The sequence below is a fragment of the Chrysochloris asiatica genome, unplaced genomic scaffold (genome assembly GCF_000296735.1).
Source record: "Chrysochloris asiatica unplaced genomic scaffold, ChrAsi1.0 scaffold00021, whole genome shotgun sequence".
Lineage (NCBI taxonomy): Eukaryota > Metazoa > Chordata > Mammalia > Afrosoricida > Chrysochloridae > Chrysochloris > Chrysochloris asiatica.
Genome location: NW_006408539.1, coordinates 22,838,459 through 22,852,814, shown reverse-complemented (window position 1 = coordinate 22,852,814; position 14,356 = coordinate 22,838,459). Strand labels below are relative to the sequence as shown.

General features: G+C 50.4%; 1 protein-coding gene across 1 annotated transcript in view; it reads left to right on the top strand.

The window, feature by feature from the left end:
- The first annotated feature begins 696 nt into the window (after positions 1-696).
- TMX3 (thioredoxin-related transmembrane protein 3) overlaps positions 697-14,356 on the top strand; it is a 50,893-nt gene continuing 37,233 nt past the window's right edge. The window contains exons 1-4 of the mRNA XM_006837585.1: positions 697-1,057; positions 1,863-1,917; positions 9,883-9,922; positions 11,192-11,315. Of these exons, the coding sequence (XP_006837648.1) occupies positions 697-1,057; positions 1,863-1,917; positions 9,883-9,922; positions 11,192-11,315 (580 nt within the window). The remainder of the gene's footprint in view (positions 1,058-1,862; positions 1,918-9,882; positions 9,923-11,191; positions 11,316-14,356) is intronic.

The window sequence follows — 14,356 nt, the reverse complement described above, 5'->3', positions numbered from 1 at the left end:
TTAAAAATTAAAATATGTCCAGTGTTGGACAGAGGTTTGAAGTTTCCTACACCCGTTTTGGAAATGGCTGCAGGTTGCACAGTTGGTCCAGGGCGGTTCATCCTGCCTTCTAACGCTGGGGCTTGAGCCACCGATCAATGCACATGGCATTCAGCACACAGGTGTCACGCACAGGTGTAGCAGATAAAAATCGGTAAAAACCCAACCTCAAATTGCCTCGTCGGAGACTACTTCATCTCCAGTGTTGTTGTGGAGAGCCGTGGAGTCAGTTCCGACCCATAGCGACCCTGTATAGGGTTCCCGAGGAGCAGCAGGTGAGCTTGAACCGCTGATCATACGGTTCAAACCTACCTTGCAGTCCAGCGCATTAACCCATAGCGCCACACCAGGGCTTCAGTAAAAAGTTAAAAACTAAGTTGAGACCGGATATTTCAGTTTTATGTCTACCGCTGCCAGGGTCCCACAGTCCTAGAGGTGACCAAGGGCGCAAACATTTCTCGGGAAGGCCACTGCGCATGCTCACTATCTCGCGCATGCGGCCCACTCCGCGCTTGCTCAGAGGTAGAGGACTCAGAGATCAGGGATGAAACGAAGGTAGGTGCGCCCCACCAGCGCCTTCCGCGCATGCTCAGAGGCAGAGGCCGGTAGGTCCGAAAGGGAAAGGAGGCTGGGCTGCCCCGCCCCCGTCATCCGCACATGCGTAAAGGCAGAAGCCGGTCGGGTCCGGGAGCTATCGGAGGCCCGGCAGCCCCGCCCCCGTCGTCCGCGCCGAGCTTCCCTCCTCGCCCCGGCGGGCCCGCTTCCCCTTCCGGAGGCAACGGCTGGCGCCGGCGCCCCTCAGCCTTTGCCGAGTCGGCTCCAGCGGCGAGCATGGCCACCCCGAGCAGCGCGGCCGCCCTGCGCCTCTGCGCCACAGGTATGGCCGCGCGCGGGGCGGGGGGGCAGGCTCGCCCCGGGCCCGTGGATGGCCTGCGGGGGCCACCGGGTCGTCCGCGCCCCCGGAGAGGCCGCGCCATCTTCCGGCGGCCGGACACCCGGGTGTTGTGGCGCACACCTGGTGTCGCCCCCCCATAGATGCGCCGTGTCCCCCAAAGATGAGCTGAATCCAAAGATGCGTTGTCACCCCAAAGACTGTGACTCCCCCAAAGACAAGCTGTCACCCCAAAGATGTCCAGATCCCCCGAATATGCCCTGTCCCCCAAAGATGCGCTACCCCCCCCCCCAAATGCGCTGACTCCCCCAGTATGCACTGCCTTCCCCACAAAGATGCTTTGTTGTGTTTGTGGCCAGCTCCCTGCATCCCTGGCTCCTAGTTGACAAACAGGTGACACCTGCCCCTGGGATGTGGGCTAAAGGCGGACTAGGGGGTCAAGGACAGAGGCTGGCCGGCTGGCCCAGGCAGTGATGGCGACAACGGCGTGCTGACCCTGTGGCCCTGCCCGCTTCGCTCACCCACCTCTGCAGCCGCCGAGCCCAGGCCCAGCTCTGCAAGAAGCCCAGATGGCTAGAGCGGTTTCGTTTCTGTAAAAATAAAACAGCCTTTTGGATGGTTGTAAAAGGAGGTTTTACGGAAGACCTTCTAGTGCTGCTGAGGAAAAGACGCTTCTAGCTTTGATGTGCTCCACTACATAGGCCTTATCTGTCACATTCAAATTGCATTAGAGTAAATACCTATTAAAAATGAATTCTCTGTGGTTTTGCTTTACAAGCGCCTTGGGATGAATCAATGATGGATTTTTTTGTTGTTAAAAAAATTAAACACACACACACAATATGTATGTTTTAAAGGTGACTAAGCATACAATATGTGCCAAAGATAAAAATTAGAAGTATACATTTAGTCTTTTCTTTCTGTCTTTCAGTTGTCTTACTTGATGTGGCTTTCGGTAAAAGTGTTATACCAGACTTAGATGACTCGTGAGTATACACGTTTAAATTTTAATTTTATTTCTGGTGTTACCTGAATGTTTACAGGTGAATTCTAATTTTAATAATAATAGTAGTAATAGAGACAACAATGGTTTATATAGCGCCAGTTTGAGTCCAGGAGATCTTCTAAGTTCTGTTTTCGTGGTTTATGCATGAACTAGGGATAATTCACAAGAGTTACACTGAAATTGACAAGATCAAAACCCATGACAAATCTTCAGCTGTGTTCTTGTTTACCATTTTCTAGCCCAGACCTTCTATTTGTTACTTAATGTCTTTCTGGTTTAATGACAAGTGAGTGGAGCGCTGGGATTTGGGCCATACTGTGTAGACTGTAGGCCTTTGTTGGCAGTACCTGAGTGGTCCAGCTCCCGGCGTATCCTGGGCACCTACAGGCCTCCTCCGGGAGCTGCTGGCCTGCCCTCAGCCTGTGCAGTGCAGTGCCAAGAGGGGCTTGTGGTCAGGGACTCCGATGCGGGCCTACTTTCTAGCCCAGGCATACCCTCCTGGCAGCTCCTCAGCAGTGAGAGGGTTTCTCATCTGCGAGACCCCCACCTGGCCCTCGTCTGGGTGCTGGTCTGTGGGAGCAAAGGGAGCAGCTGCCCTCTGTTTGCCTTTTGCTTGCATGGTAGCAAGTAAGTGACTACTAAAGGTTTTCTGTTTTGCTCATTGTCCTGATTGACCACCTGGACACCTGATTGCATGACAAATTTGGCTTGGTGAACAGAGTGACTGGTCCCATGCAGGGCTATGCTAGACATACAGAAACCCTGTGTGTTCTTTGGAACACGTCTTCATGTTGGTAGGCCTTGATACAAACCCTTGTTGGCTCCCACATTGATCTGTCTTTTTAGCTGCTTACACCCTGAAGTTCACCTTGTGAGTCAAATGATAAATCCATCAGAAGATTTCAGGAAACTGAGAATGGTGCTCCTGGACTTTGGTGAGGGTTGGACGAAAGGCTGTCACAGACCCACATGCCAAGTTGCATCCAATGACTGTCATGAGCTTTAAGCCCATGTGTGTTCTTCCACAAAACAGGGCTTTGCACCTCAGGCCTTTAGGAAAAAACAACACCTGGTCTTTTGGGGATAGCTTTGCCCAGTGGCCCGAGGAGCCTTTAGCGCTTTGATTAGGTGGCTTCCCTGTTGAAGGAGGTGATCTTAGCAGGCTTAGTGAGGATTGGTGTCTTATAGGGTGTGCCGCCACAGACCCCCCTTTCCAGATGCATGCACCTGAGGTGAGAGCACAGCAGCACCTAGACTCTCCTTCCTCAGTGGGTGCTGGTAGGTCTCTCTGCCACTGGACAGTGTTAGGCTGGAGCGCCCTGAGGTGTGACTCATGAGATTACCAAACAGGCTCAGCAGTCTAGCTTTTCCCATGCTGTTCTCTCTGGATACCTGGCCCATTTCATTCTCTTTACATGGGCAGGTCTGTTTTCCGTGATGCGATCTGAATCTTAGTTGACAAATTCCCGAATGTGAAAACCAGCTACAGCCAAGGTTGTGAAGACTGACCAACAGAAGAGAGCTGGCTGACCCTTCCTGAAAAGACTCAGGAGATTGATGGCTTCCTGCCAAGGAACTATTGGCCAAGTCCTAGACCATGGGGTCTGACCAGCAGCCCCATTACTATGTGTCCGCTGATAGCCCCTGGACCTAATACAGGTGCTATCCCAGCTGTCCTTGCAGTGGATCAAGCCAGAGAGCCCTATCCACCTGGATCTGGGCTTCCAGCTGCCTGAACCTAGAGAGTCCTGCCCACCTATACCCAGGCTCCCAGCCTTCAAATAAATGAGATGAGGGCAGGTGGAGGTTCCTTTGTCCTCAGGGTACTCGGAGGCCAAGGTCAACATCAGTAGGGAAGTTGAGGGAGAAGTGCATTGCTGGGCTTTTTGGGTACCTGTGTTCATTTGAGTCTGTCACACTGGCACCAGATGAGAGGGAAACGTGATGTTTTGGGGCTGGGAGTCTGAGACCACTTCAGTGGTACCCTTACCTAAGCCAGCTAAGGCTCGGTTAAGTTTCATGGTGGTGGTTCTCTACTGAAGGGGAGGAGACCTGGTTGGGAGTAAGCCTTGGGCTGCAAGGTTGGTAGTTCCAACCCACCGGCCGCTCCACGGGAGAAAGGTGAGGCTGTCTTCTCCCGTGAAGGTTTAGAGCCGTGGAAACCCCCCCTCCACAGGGAGGCCTTGATGACAGTGAGGCTCGGCAGGAGCTGCTGAGTTTTGTCTGTGCACACCCACTCCCCCCACCATGGTGCTGTGGCTGCACCAGGGCCCTCTTGTGAGGCTTGTGGGAGATGGCAGCTCAAATGTTTAAGTGCTCAGCTAGCACCACAATGACCCTCCCATCCAGAGGTGCCTGGGGAGATAGACCTGACTCGGCTTTGGAAACCCTCTGCACACATGGGTCACCAGGAGTCGGAAGAGTCAGTGGCAGCAATCACAAAACCAGTGCCTAGTACAGTTGTCTCCTCAAGACAGTCCCAGCCTCTTCCTTGCTGAGGTCAGGAGACTGACATGTTCCAGAGACTCTCCGCTCAGTGTCCACCACCTGGAAGCTCACCGTCCACTGTAGGCACTTGGGAGGCCCATCTGTGCGTGGTCACGGAGACTCTTGCCAAGGCTGAAGGAACTTAGTATTTGGGGGCTGTTTTTAGCACGGCTTCTCTACAGGGACAGTTAGGGGTTAGCGATGGGCTGGGTTGTGTGTCGCTTTCTTGCTCTTCCACAAAACTACCTACATCCTGCAGCTGCCAGCCACTGTGATACCATCCTGGTGGTCTCAGGCAGAGCCATTAACCAACATGGGATGAGGACCTCGTCCGCAGGTGAGGTTCTGGGTGTGAGGAAGGAGTCACACGTCTTGTTCCAGGCAGGGAAGGTGGTCAGTGGTTGGCCTTCTCAACCCGGAAAGTGACCAGGAGGCCCAGTGATACGTGGTCCATTTCCACTACTGATGTCCGTCTCCTGGGTCAGCTTTAAGTGGTGTCTGGCTAGCAGGCCACCCAGAGGACAGGTGTCAGCCCCCCTCAGATGGGAAGCTGTGGCAGAAAGGTCCACGGACTTGTGCCTGCAGTTGGTCTCTTACTGTGCACAGTGGTCGTGAACTAGTCATACAGCCAGAAGTCCCAGAGACCCCACGTTCCTTCGTAGGGACAGCTCTGGAATCCTCTCTCGTCTCCCGAGTGCCCTTCCCCTTCTCAGGTTTATACCCAAGAACCTCCTGGCCTTTGTTCAGTGACATTAGGTTGAGTCCACTCGTATCTACCCATATAGGGTTTCTGAGGAGCAGCTGGTGGGTTTGAAACCACCAACATTCCAATCAGCAACCCAGTGCTTAGCCTACTGCACCACACCTGGACTCCAGCTATGGAGACTTCCCAGCTACACGTGGGCCTGGCTCAGCTGACTCCGCCCAGTTAACCTGTGTCTGGGTGAATTAGGGTGTGACTGCAGTTAACCTGTGAGCTACCTTTCATACCCAGAAGCTTGGTAAGCCCCGGCTACCCAACACAGCGGCCCTGTGTCGGCGCCTTTCCACTGACCATGGACTGTGGCCAGTGGCCTGGCTGTGTGGGTGGGCTACTGGCAGGTGAAAGAAGCCCCCATGTGGACGAGATGTGTGGCTGAGAATCGGCTGTGCTCTTCATAGGCTCTTTGTTACATGTGGGAATAGCCTTCCCTGTTGCAGGTAAACCCAGTACCCAGCCAGCTGACTGTGCTTGTCAACTCAGGCAGCACTGCTTTTGGGCCCGAGCTAGCCAATGTCAGACCTTAGACTGAGCCTGGAACTTAGGCCCTTGTCCCTCTGGGGGTTAGTGTGGCTGTTAACAGTAGGAGTGGGCAGCTCCTTGCCTTCCTCATTGCCCGACTGCATAGCATGGGCTGCTCGTTGCCTTCCTCATTGCCCGACTACATAGCATGGGCGTCTGGCTAGGAACCAAATCAGAAAAACCAAACCCACTGCCATCTAGTGGACTCTGACTCATGGCCACCCTCAAATACACAGTTTCTGAGATAATCAGTCTTTCTCCTACAGAGTAGCTGGCCTTGACAATTCTGACCACCCATTGGAGATCGCTGGTTTACAGTTTCCCGAGGGTGTCCCTGCCTGCCGCTTTTCCCTGCTCGGCCTGTGGGATGGCTGTGATTCTATGACATTTGTTAGGTGCCATCAAGTCAGTTCAGTTTCACAGCCACCCTGTGCACAACAGGATGAAACAGCGGCTGGCCCTGCACCATCCTGACCTTTGCTGCATTTGAGCTCATTGCTGCTGTCATTGTATCCATCCATCTTCCTGGGGTCTTCCTCTTTACCATGCACAATCACAACAACAACATCTGACAGGAAATATGCAGCCACAAGAAGGTCCACCCCATGATGGGGAGAGCCCCGATCAGGGACAGGGGAGATGAGGACCCCTAACCTGGCTTCTGTCTCGCAGGGAAGCCCTTTTGTCTGCCACCCTGCTGAACTGGTCGACAACCTTGTCCCAGGCATTTGCTGCGACCCTGAAGTTGTCTCTCGCTGCCGGGCCCTAAGAGAGAAACCTGACTTGCTATAGCATGGAAAACCACAGAGGAGCATTTTTCTCACTTGGACCTCTCTGGACCTAAGAGGCTATTGCAGTTAGATTGTGAGACCCAGCAGTGAAATTCCCCTAAATGCGAGCATGCTTCTGTCCAGTGCTGACAGCTGAGAATCTGGAGGAGGGGCACAAGAGCTAAGCTCCGCCCCATTTCCCCATAGATTTTTTTTTTTTTTAGTTTCACCCAAGGACTCTGCCCACTGAGGGACCCCAGCACTGTGTGTGACTTGTGGAAATAAGCTGTTTTCTGTCTTCCTCCATCCCATGGTATGTTCATATACGAGGGGCTGGGGGGAACATGGCACTAAAGGGGCTGGCGTGTTTGCACTCTCCCCGGTCTCGCCACCCCATGGGGAGTGCGGTCTGGATGGCCTGTGGTGGACACTTTGCTGTGGAGTCAGCTCCAGCTCGAGACCCCTCCCGTGGAACAAGGGGGCGTTGCTGGTCCTATGTCATCCAGTGATCACTGGCAGGCTTGAGTCCATCTTGTTGAGGGTTGTCCTCAATTACAGATCTCTGCTTTACCAAACATGGCCTTTCCTAGCACTGATTATCCCCCTGCTGAGGAAGCTTCTGGTTATGTTTCTCCTAAGACTGATGTGCTCAGCAGGCTGCAGCATGGTCAGCACCTGCCCCCAGAGCCACAGTGTGAGCACATCACTTCCTCTAAAGCCTTCCTTTCCTTTGTCCAGCTTTCACATGCATATGAGGTGATGGCTAGTCACTTAGTCATCAGAGTGACATATTTGCTTTTTAAAACCTTGCAGAATTCCTTTGGAGCAGACGATTATAGGTCCCTTATGTTTAAGGAGCCCTGATGGCCCTTTAGGGTAAGCACTGGGCTGCTAAGGCATCAGTTCAAACCCACCAGCTGTTCTACAGGAGAAAGATGAGGCTGTCTGCTCCTGTAAAGATTTAGTTTCGAAACTCCTGTATAGGGTCGAGATGATTGGGAAACCCCTGTGTAGGGTTGTTATGAGTGTGAAGGGACTCAATGGCAGTGGGGTTATACTGGGGTGGAGAGAAAGGGGGAGCCAGATAAGTTTAGGAGCCTTTGGTATAGGTTGTGGGGGACCATGAACCAAGTCGATTCCAAAGGCCATAGAAAATGTCTTCCAAGAGGAACACAATCAGAAGGGTGCTTTTGGAGCTTTTTTGCCAGTCAGGTGGGAGGGGTGGGGGGCAAGACCGTCCTCGGGTTAGGACCATCTAGCAGACGCCACAGCTGTGAGTGATGACTACAGTGAGGACACGAAGCAAAATCATCAAAGGGAGAAGGTGTTGTTAAGTGCAGTCCAGCCGGTTCTGACTCCTAGCAAGCCTGTCTGGGATTCCAAGGAGCGGCTGGTGAGTTTGCAGCACCCACCTTGTGGTCCAGTGCTAATCCTGCCACAGCAGGGCTGCAAAGGGAGAACGTACATGAGGTGAGATTCTGAGGGACCCGAGCCCAGTCTCCTCCTGTGCCACCTCCTAGCACATTCATAGCACGTACACCATTCCCGGCAGATGGGGTGACAACAGGTCCAAAACCCGATAGTACCAACCATCCTTCCCCCCAGCACTGCACTCCGCTGCACTAGGAAAGTCATTGCAGTGGTCACCCAGAACTCGGCATCCTCCTGGTGATGGGGTTTAGGAGGAAAGCTAGCTAACAGGTTACGACTCAGGGTCAGAAAAGTTCGGGGCACCGTGCTTCCAGTCTGGACAGCTTCTCCTCCCTCTCGGCCTGGGCAGGGATGCAGAGCTCCTTTAGACCTGCTCGTCAATGCTCACAGGGCACACCATTTCACTCTAAGTCTCAGCTGGAAGCCACTTGGCTCTTGCTCCGTGGGTCAGCAAACCTAGCTCCCCCAGCTAAGTGCGTGGAGGCCTCCCACTCTGCGAGCCAGCCTCCTGCCCCTCATCTCTTAGCTTGTCATGCTCCGTGGACTGGGAGGCCCCCAGCTGTCTCGTGCTCTGGTGTTTGGTTCTGCTGCCTCTCTGCCACACCTCAGTGCCAGAGCCCTCTGTCTAGTCGAGGAGGATTCAGTGCAGGGGTTCTTGGGGTGGCTCTTCATCTTAGCTGGTGGTGAGAGTCCTACCTCCTGCTTTTGAGACTGCTCATTCTAAACCCAAGGTAGAGCTCCAAGTTACCGCTGAGTCATAGCGTCCTATCAGCATCTTTTCTTACCTGTTTTTCTCCAGTAGCATCAGGGGAAAACGTTTGATGGAAGTTACAAAGACGATATGGGATCCTGGTAGTGTGATGGGTCACGTGGGTACGAGTTGAACTCCTGACCACTAGGTAGCAGTTTGAATCTACCATTGGCTCCATGGGAGAAAGATGAGGCTCTCTGCTCCCGTAAAGATTTATTGGCTCAGAAGAACCTATAGAGGGCCGCTGTGAGTCAGAACTAACTCTATGGCACACACCCATCACCACCACCACCACCAAGATTGTGGGTAGAAGAGTCAGTTCACGGCACTGCAACTCGTGTGACGTTATCTGTCAGAAGCGCAGTAACACTTGGTGCTCAGCGTGTTGTCTTTGGGCTCACGCTCTACTAGTGCATACTCAGATTCCAGTCTCCCTGAAGGAAAGCAGGTGTTTGGCACAGAATCATAGTACTTGCATAGACTAGGCACCGTGGGCCACCTTTATCTGGAAGTGAGGTGAACCCTTTTGAAATCCTGCTTCCCAAATGGGAGCCAAGAGCAAAGCTGGGCAGCAGGCCTCTCTTCTGAGGAGAGCAGCACTTGTCACTTCTGCACGTGTGTGACACGGACTAGCGGGACGAGGGGTGCAGTGCAGACCTGTGTTTCCACTGAGTCCCACCTCACTCTTTTTTTGGATTCCTCCCTCCAGATTTTACTATACCTTTGGGTCTTGTTACTGTTATCTTGAAGGGCTTAATGAAAAGGACAAAATTTAGATCACTGACAAAAATTTTATGTAAACATTGGTTGAAAAGAATTTGTTCTGAGCTCATAAATTTGTCTTCCGAAGATTGGAAGTTTTATCCACCACCTGCTCCTTAGGAGAAAGATGTGGCTGTCTGCTTTCATAACAGTTTGTTGTTGATTGTAAATGCCTTCAAATCCGTTTCGACTCATAGCGACCCTGCATAGCATTTGCAAGATGCATCTGGTGTGTTTGAACCACTGACCTTGTTGTTTGCAGTCCAGTGCCAATCCTACAGCACCAAACCAGGAGTGCTGGTCCAAGGTTACATGCTATGGGGCAGTTCTCCTCTGCCCTGTAGGGTCTCTGTGAGCCAGAATCGACTTGATGGGGACGGGGCTGGGTTGGCTTTCATACCGGACACTTGTGCAGTGGGTACAGACATCACCTAAGATTTGTTTCTCTGGCTTTTGTTCTAGGTTTAAAGAAAGTCGAAAGGATGACATTTGGCTTGTAGATGTAAGTGTGTGCGTTTTCTATAAGTATGCTCACCTAAGCCCTTTTCACACAGTGTGCTAATGTGTGTGACGCTATTTTCTCTGCTTTTACTCTTTGGGTCTGTATTAAAATGAACCGCTGAGCCTTAAGGGTCCTGGCAAGGGACCTGTTGGTGTTTTTAGTAGGGGAGCAGGAATCCTACCTTACGATGAGGTCCACTTTGGGGTTATGTCTGACTTAATATTACAGATATTTCACGCTTGTTTCTTCATATTCCCCAAGAGGCTTAGCATATTAATACCACTTAGCAGCCAGTATCACATTATCATCTTTATAAAATGGAATTTTAATCTCCCTTTTTTTGTACTTTCACATTTGGAATCCATTTAAACGTAATGATGTTTGGGAGTCACTTTAAAATGCCTTTGCCAAAAGAGAATGAGGAGGCTTCAGAAAGCTCATGGAAACATCTGCTCATCAGTTAGTTCCATTTTGCCACGAACTTTGTGACGCCCCTTGAAGAGCGGCAACAAAAGACGTGGAGCCAGAATGCAGGGTTGACGATTATTGAAGCTCGATGATGGGGCACGGGCGCCCACTGTTTAATTCTCTCTTCCTCCTTCCTCTTGTGCATGTGTGAAAATGCCCACATGACTATGGTAAGTCAGTTCTGTGTCACAGAAAGACACTGAGCAGCTGGACACACCACCATTTAATAGGTGCCTCTGCCCAGCCTTGAAGGTCTTCGTATCTCACCCATGCCTGTGCAGACAGATGAGGAGCAGCTAGTGACTGAAGGAGAGCAGAAGTCGCCTGCTGTATCATCATCCTGACGGTGCCTCTGCCCCATGGCTGGGCCGCAAGTCAGCACAGATGCCAGCTGTGCTGGAGTTTCTGGTGGAAACAGAAGAATGTTTCTCATGAACACTTGTGAGGCCCGTGTATGATGTTTAGATAGACGTACGGAGACTATTTGATATAGTACATAGGCACATTCGCTTGGAAGCAAGATTTTTACTGTAAATTGTCATTTCTGTTTAAAGTAAAGTTTCAGCACTTAAAACATATTTAGAGTAATATATGTTTTGAGGTACATACAAGGAGTTAAGCTTTGTGTGTGTGCATTTTAACTTTTGTTATTCTAGAACTCCTTTAAAATCTTAGATTTAAATTTTGTGGAAAACAGATTATTATTAGATCATTTAACCAAGGCCATGCATTAAGAATTAATATTGGTGTTCACTGTGGCACCGCATTTTAAGGGTTGTGTTTGGTTTTGTCTTTAACAAGTTTTATGCACCCTGGTGTGGCCACTGTAAAAAACTGGAGCCAATTTGGAATGAAGTTGGGATTGAGATGAAGAATATGGGTTCTCCTGTGAAGGTCGGGAAGATGGATGCTACTTCCTATGCCAGTAAGATTTCTTCTGTTTTTTAGGTTTTTTTTACTTATTTTGCTTTTGTCAGAACAAAAATGTTCAAACTGTATGGGTAAGATGACATCAGTTTTACTTGGCTCATGTAAAATGAAAATGATTGAATAATTGAAGACTGTATACTTTGAGTTCACCGAATATCATGATTGAATGTCTCATGTCGTAATGCGCTAATCTGACTACATACAGAGATGTGAGTCATTTTAGTGTTCCTGCTTCATGCTCCCCTGTGGAAAAGAGAGACCATGAAACGTCCGTTGGTCCTGTTGAGTGAGTTACTGCGTCTTGGGCTAGAGCAGCCTGAGCTGTCTCCTGGGAGAAAGTCTGTGTTCTCTCTTGCTGCTGTAACAGAAATACCACAGGTGGCTAGCTCTAAGAAACAGAAATGCCTTCTCACAAATCCCAATTCAAGACGCTGGCTCCAGGGGAAGGCCTTCTCTGTCCGTTGACTCTGGAGGAAGGCCCTCGTCTCCTTTCAGCATCTGTGGGCTGGGTGTTCCTTGGAGATCTCCATGGGCCTTGCGATCCGTCTTCCTTGTGCCTGGGAGCGTCCCTGTTCAGGAATCCTGGACTCCTAGCTCTTCTCTCTTGGCAGTAGTGGGTCCCTCTGATCTCTTACTGGCTTGTCTAATTAACCTAAACTATAACCTAATCATGCCGATTGCATCTTGCCTTTTACTACTGTTGTTGCTAAGCGCTGTTGAATCAGTTTTGAAGTATAGTGAATCTAGATAGGGAGTCCAGGGAATGGCTAGTGGGTTTGAACCGCTGACCTTGAGGTTCGCAGTCCAGTTCTTCATCGTGCAGGCTGCTGTCAGTATCACAGAGGTGAGGATTTATAGCACCCGAGAATTTGGTCACAGCTTAGACGCTAGTTACGTAATACTGAAAATCATGGCCTAACCAAGTTGGTACATTGTGTGGCAGGTGGACAGGTCCGTCCATTCTTAACAGAAGGATAAATGGGAACTTAAAGCATGAGTAGAATGAGGGGAACTGGACACGAGGGTGAGGAAGGTGTTCAAAGTAGATGGAATATTAGAGCAAAATCAGAGACTTGAAAATGAGTTCTGTGAGGAGTAGTGGAGATAGACTGTCTGTAAGCAGAGGTTGGCCAGTTAGGCCCATGAGGCTGACCTAGCACGCTGCCCTTCTCATAAATGCAGTTGTGTTGGGACAGGGTCACACCTGCACAGTGTTGTCGGATTGCTCTTGTGACATTGGTACAGTTCGGTAGCTAGGACAGAGACCGTAGGCCCCACAGAGTCTGAAGTGTTGGCTAACTGACCGTTTGCAGAAAACATTTGCCTATACCTGACTTCAAGGATTTGGGCAAAGGAAAAAATAGGAAACATTGTAGACATTTAGATAGGGTCTGGTTTCAAAAAGCTGACCTGGATTCAAGCTCTGGTTCTGCTGGTGTCTCTCTCTGTGGCAGGACTCCTAAGCTATCGTTTCCTCCTTAGTAAATATCCACTCATGATGCCTCTTTACTGATTGCTCTGTGATTTGAAGACAGTGTTCCATAAGCTAAGCCCTGGACTGTGAACTAAGGTCAGTGGTTCAAGCCCACCAACTGCTCTGAGGGAGAAAAATGAGGCTTTCTGTGCCTGTAAAGATTTGTTGTTAAGTGCCACTGAGTCGGTTATGACTCATAGGGACCACCAGAAGCAGCTGGTGGGTTTGAACTTCCAACCTTGTGTTCCCAGTCCGGTACTGATCCTGTAGCGCCGCACCTTATACAGGGTCCCTATGAGTTGGAAATGGTAGCATTCAACAACACAACTGAGAGTTGAATGATGTGTAACCCATGGAGATGCCCCTTGTACTCTGGAATAACTACTGTAGTTCCCTCCCCCTTCAGTTAATGTAGGAAGTGAAAGCCTCCAGCGTATAGTCCTTAGAGGGAGTCTGCATGATTCTCTAGATTATACTGCGGAGCTAGGCCGACTTTCATTTTAGCCCTGGCCGTTCCACATGCCGCTTGTGTGGCTTGGGAAAAGGATTTGACCTTCTTCATCTTGGTCTTCATGCCTGTGAGGAGTGTGTGCGTTCTTTCTGATCAAAAGCCCGTCGCACTGTGGTTCCAACAAGTGGGAGAGATGGGAAAGGATGCTGCCCGGTCATTAGGCACTTGAAGTCAGACTCAAGTTGATGTCTGTGTTGTTGTGTGTTGTGGAGTTGGTTCCGACTCATAGTGACCCTGTACAGGGTTTCCAAGGCTGTAAATCTTTACGGGAGCAGAACGCCTCATCTTTCTCCTGTGGAGTGGCTGACCCTGAGGTTGGCAGCCCAATTTGTAACCACTACGCTACCAGAGCTCCTTAGTTGATGTTTGTAGGGAGGTGTAATACATTGCTTTGAGAAGACAGATGACTTCTTTTATTATTTTTTTAAAATGTTTTATTGTGAATTATATGGTAGTTTACATGGGAGAACATTAGTTTTACTTTCATCCTATCGTATATCATTTCATTGCCATGGTTACAATCCCCTCCGAGCATCATCGGCCAACCAAAGGGTATACCCTACAAGCCTGTCCCCTGGTCATCAGCACACAGCCCCTCTCCCTCTCCGTGTCTAAAGTCCCCAACTGCTCCATCTCTCCACGTCATGGTCTCTGCCTCCATCTCAGGGATCACTGCTTCTCTGGGTAGGGTCTTGCATTCCGCTCTTTTCCCTTGATGGTCTCAGGGACCTCCACTCCTAGATTACAAAGTTAATCACTCCCCCTCCTTGCTACAAAACGTCTACCTTTACATTTCCAACCCTCTTAATCAGTCCTGATAACAATCATTCACTATTGTATCACAAGAGACCTGTTCGCATTTCATCTGCCCCGCCTAGACAGCTTGGATACTACTTAGTGGAGGTTCTACCTTCCTCTTCCTCCATGCCCTCTGGATCTAGGTTCCCTCTGGAAAGCTTGTAAGCCAGTTACTTATTGCCTCTGTAGCCCCCCACCCCCACCCCTTTGGATAGCCAGTGTCCAAGTTGCCCATCCCTGTCTACTCTGTGTA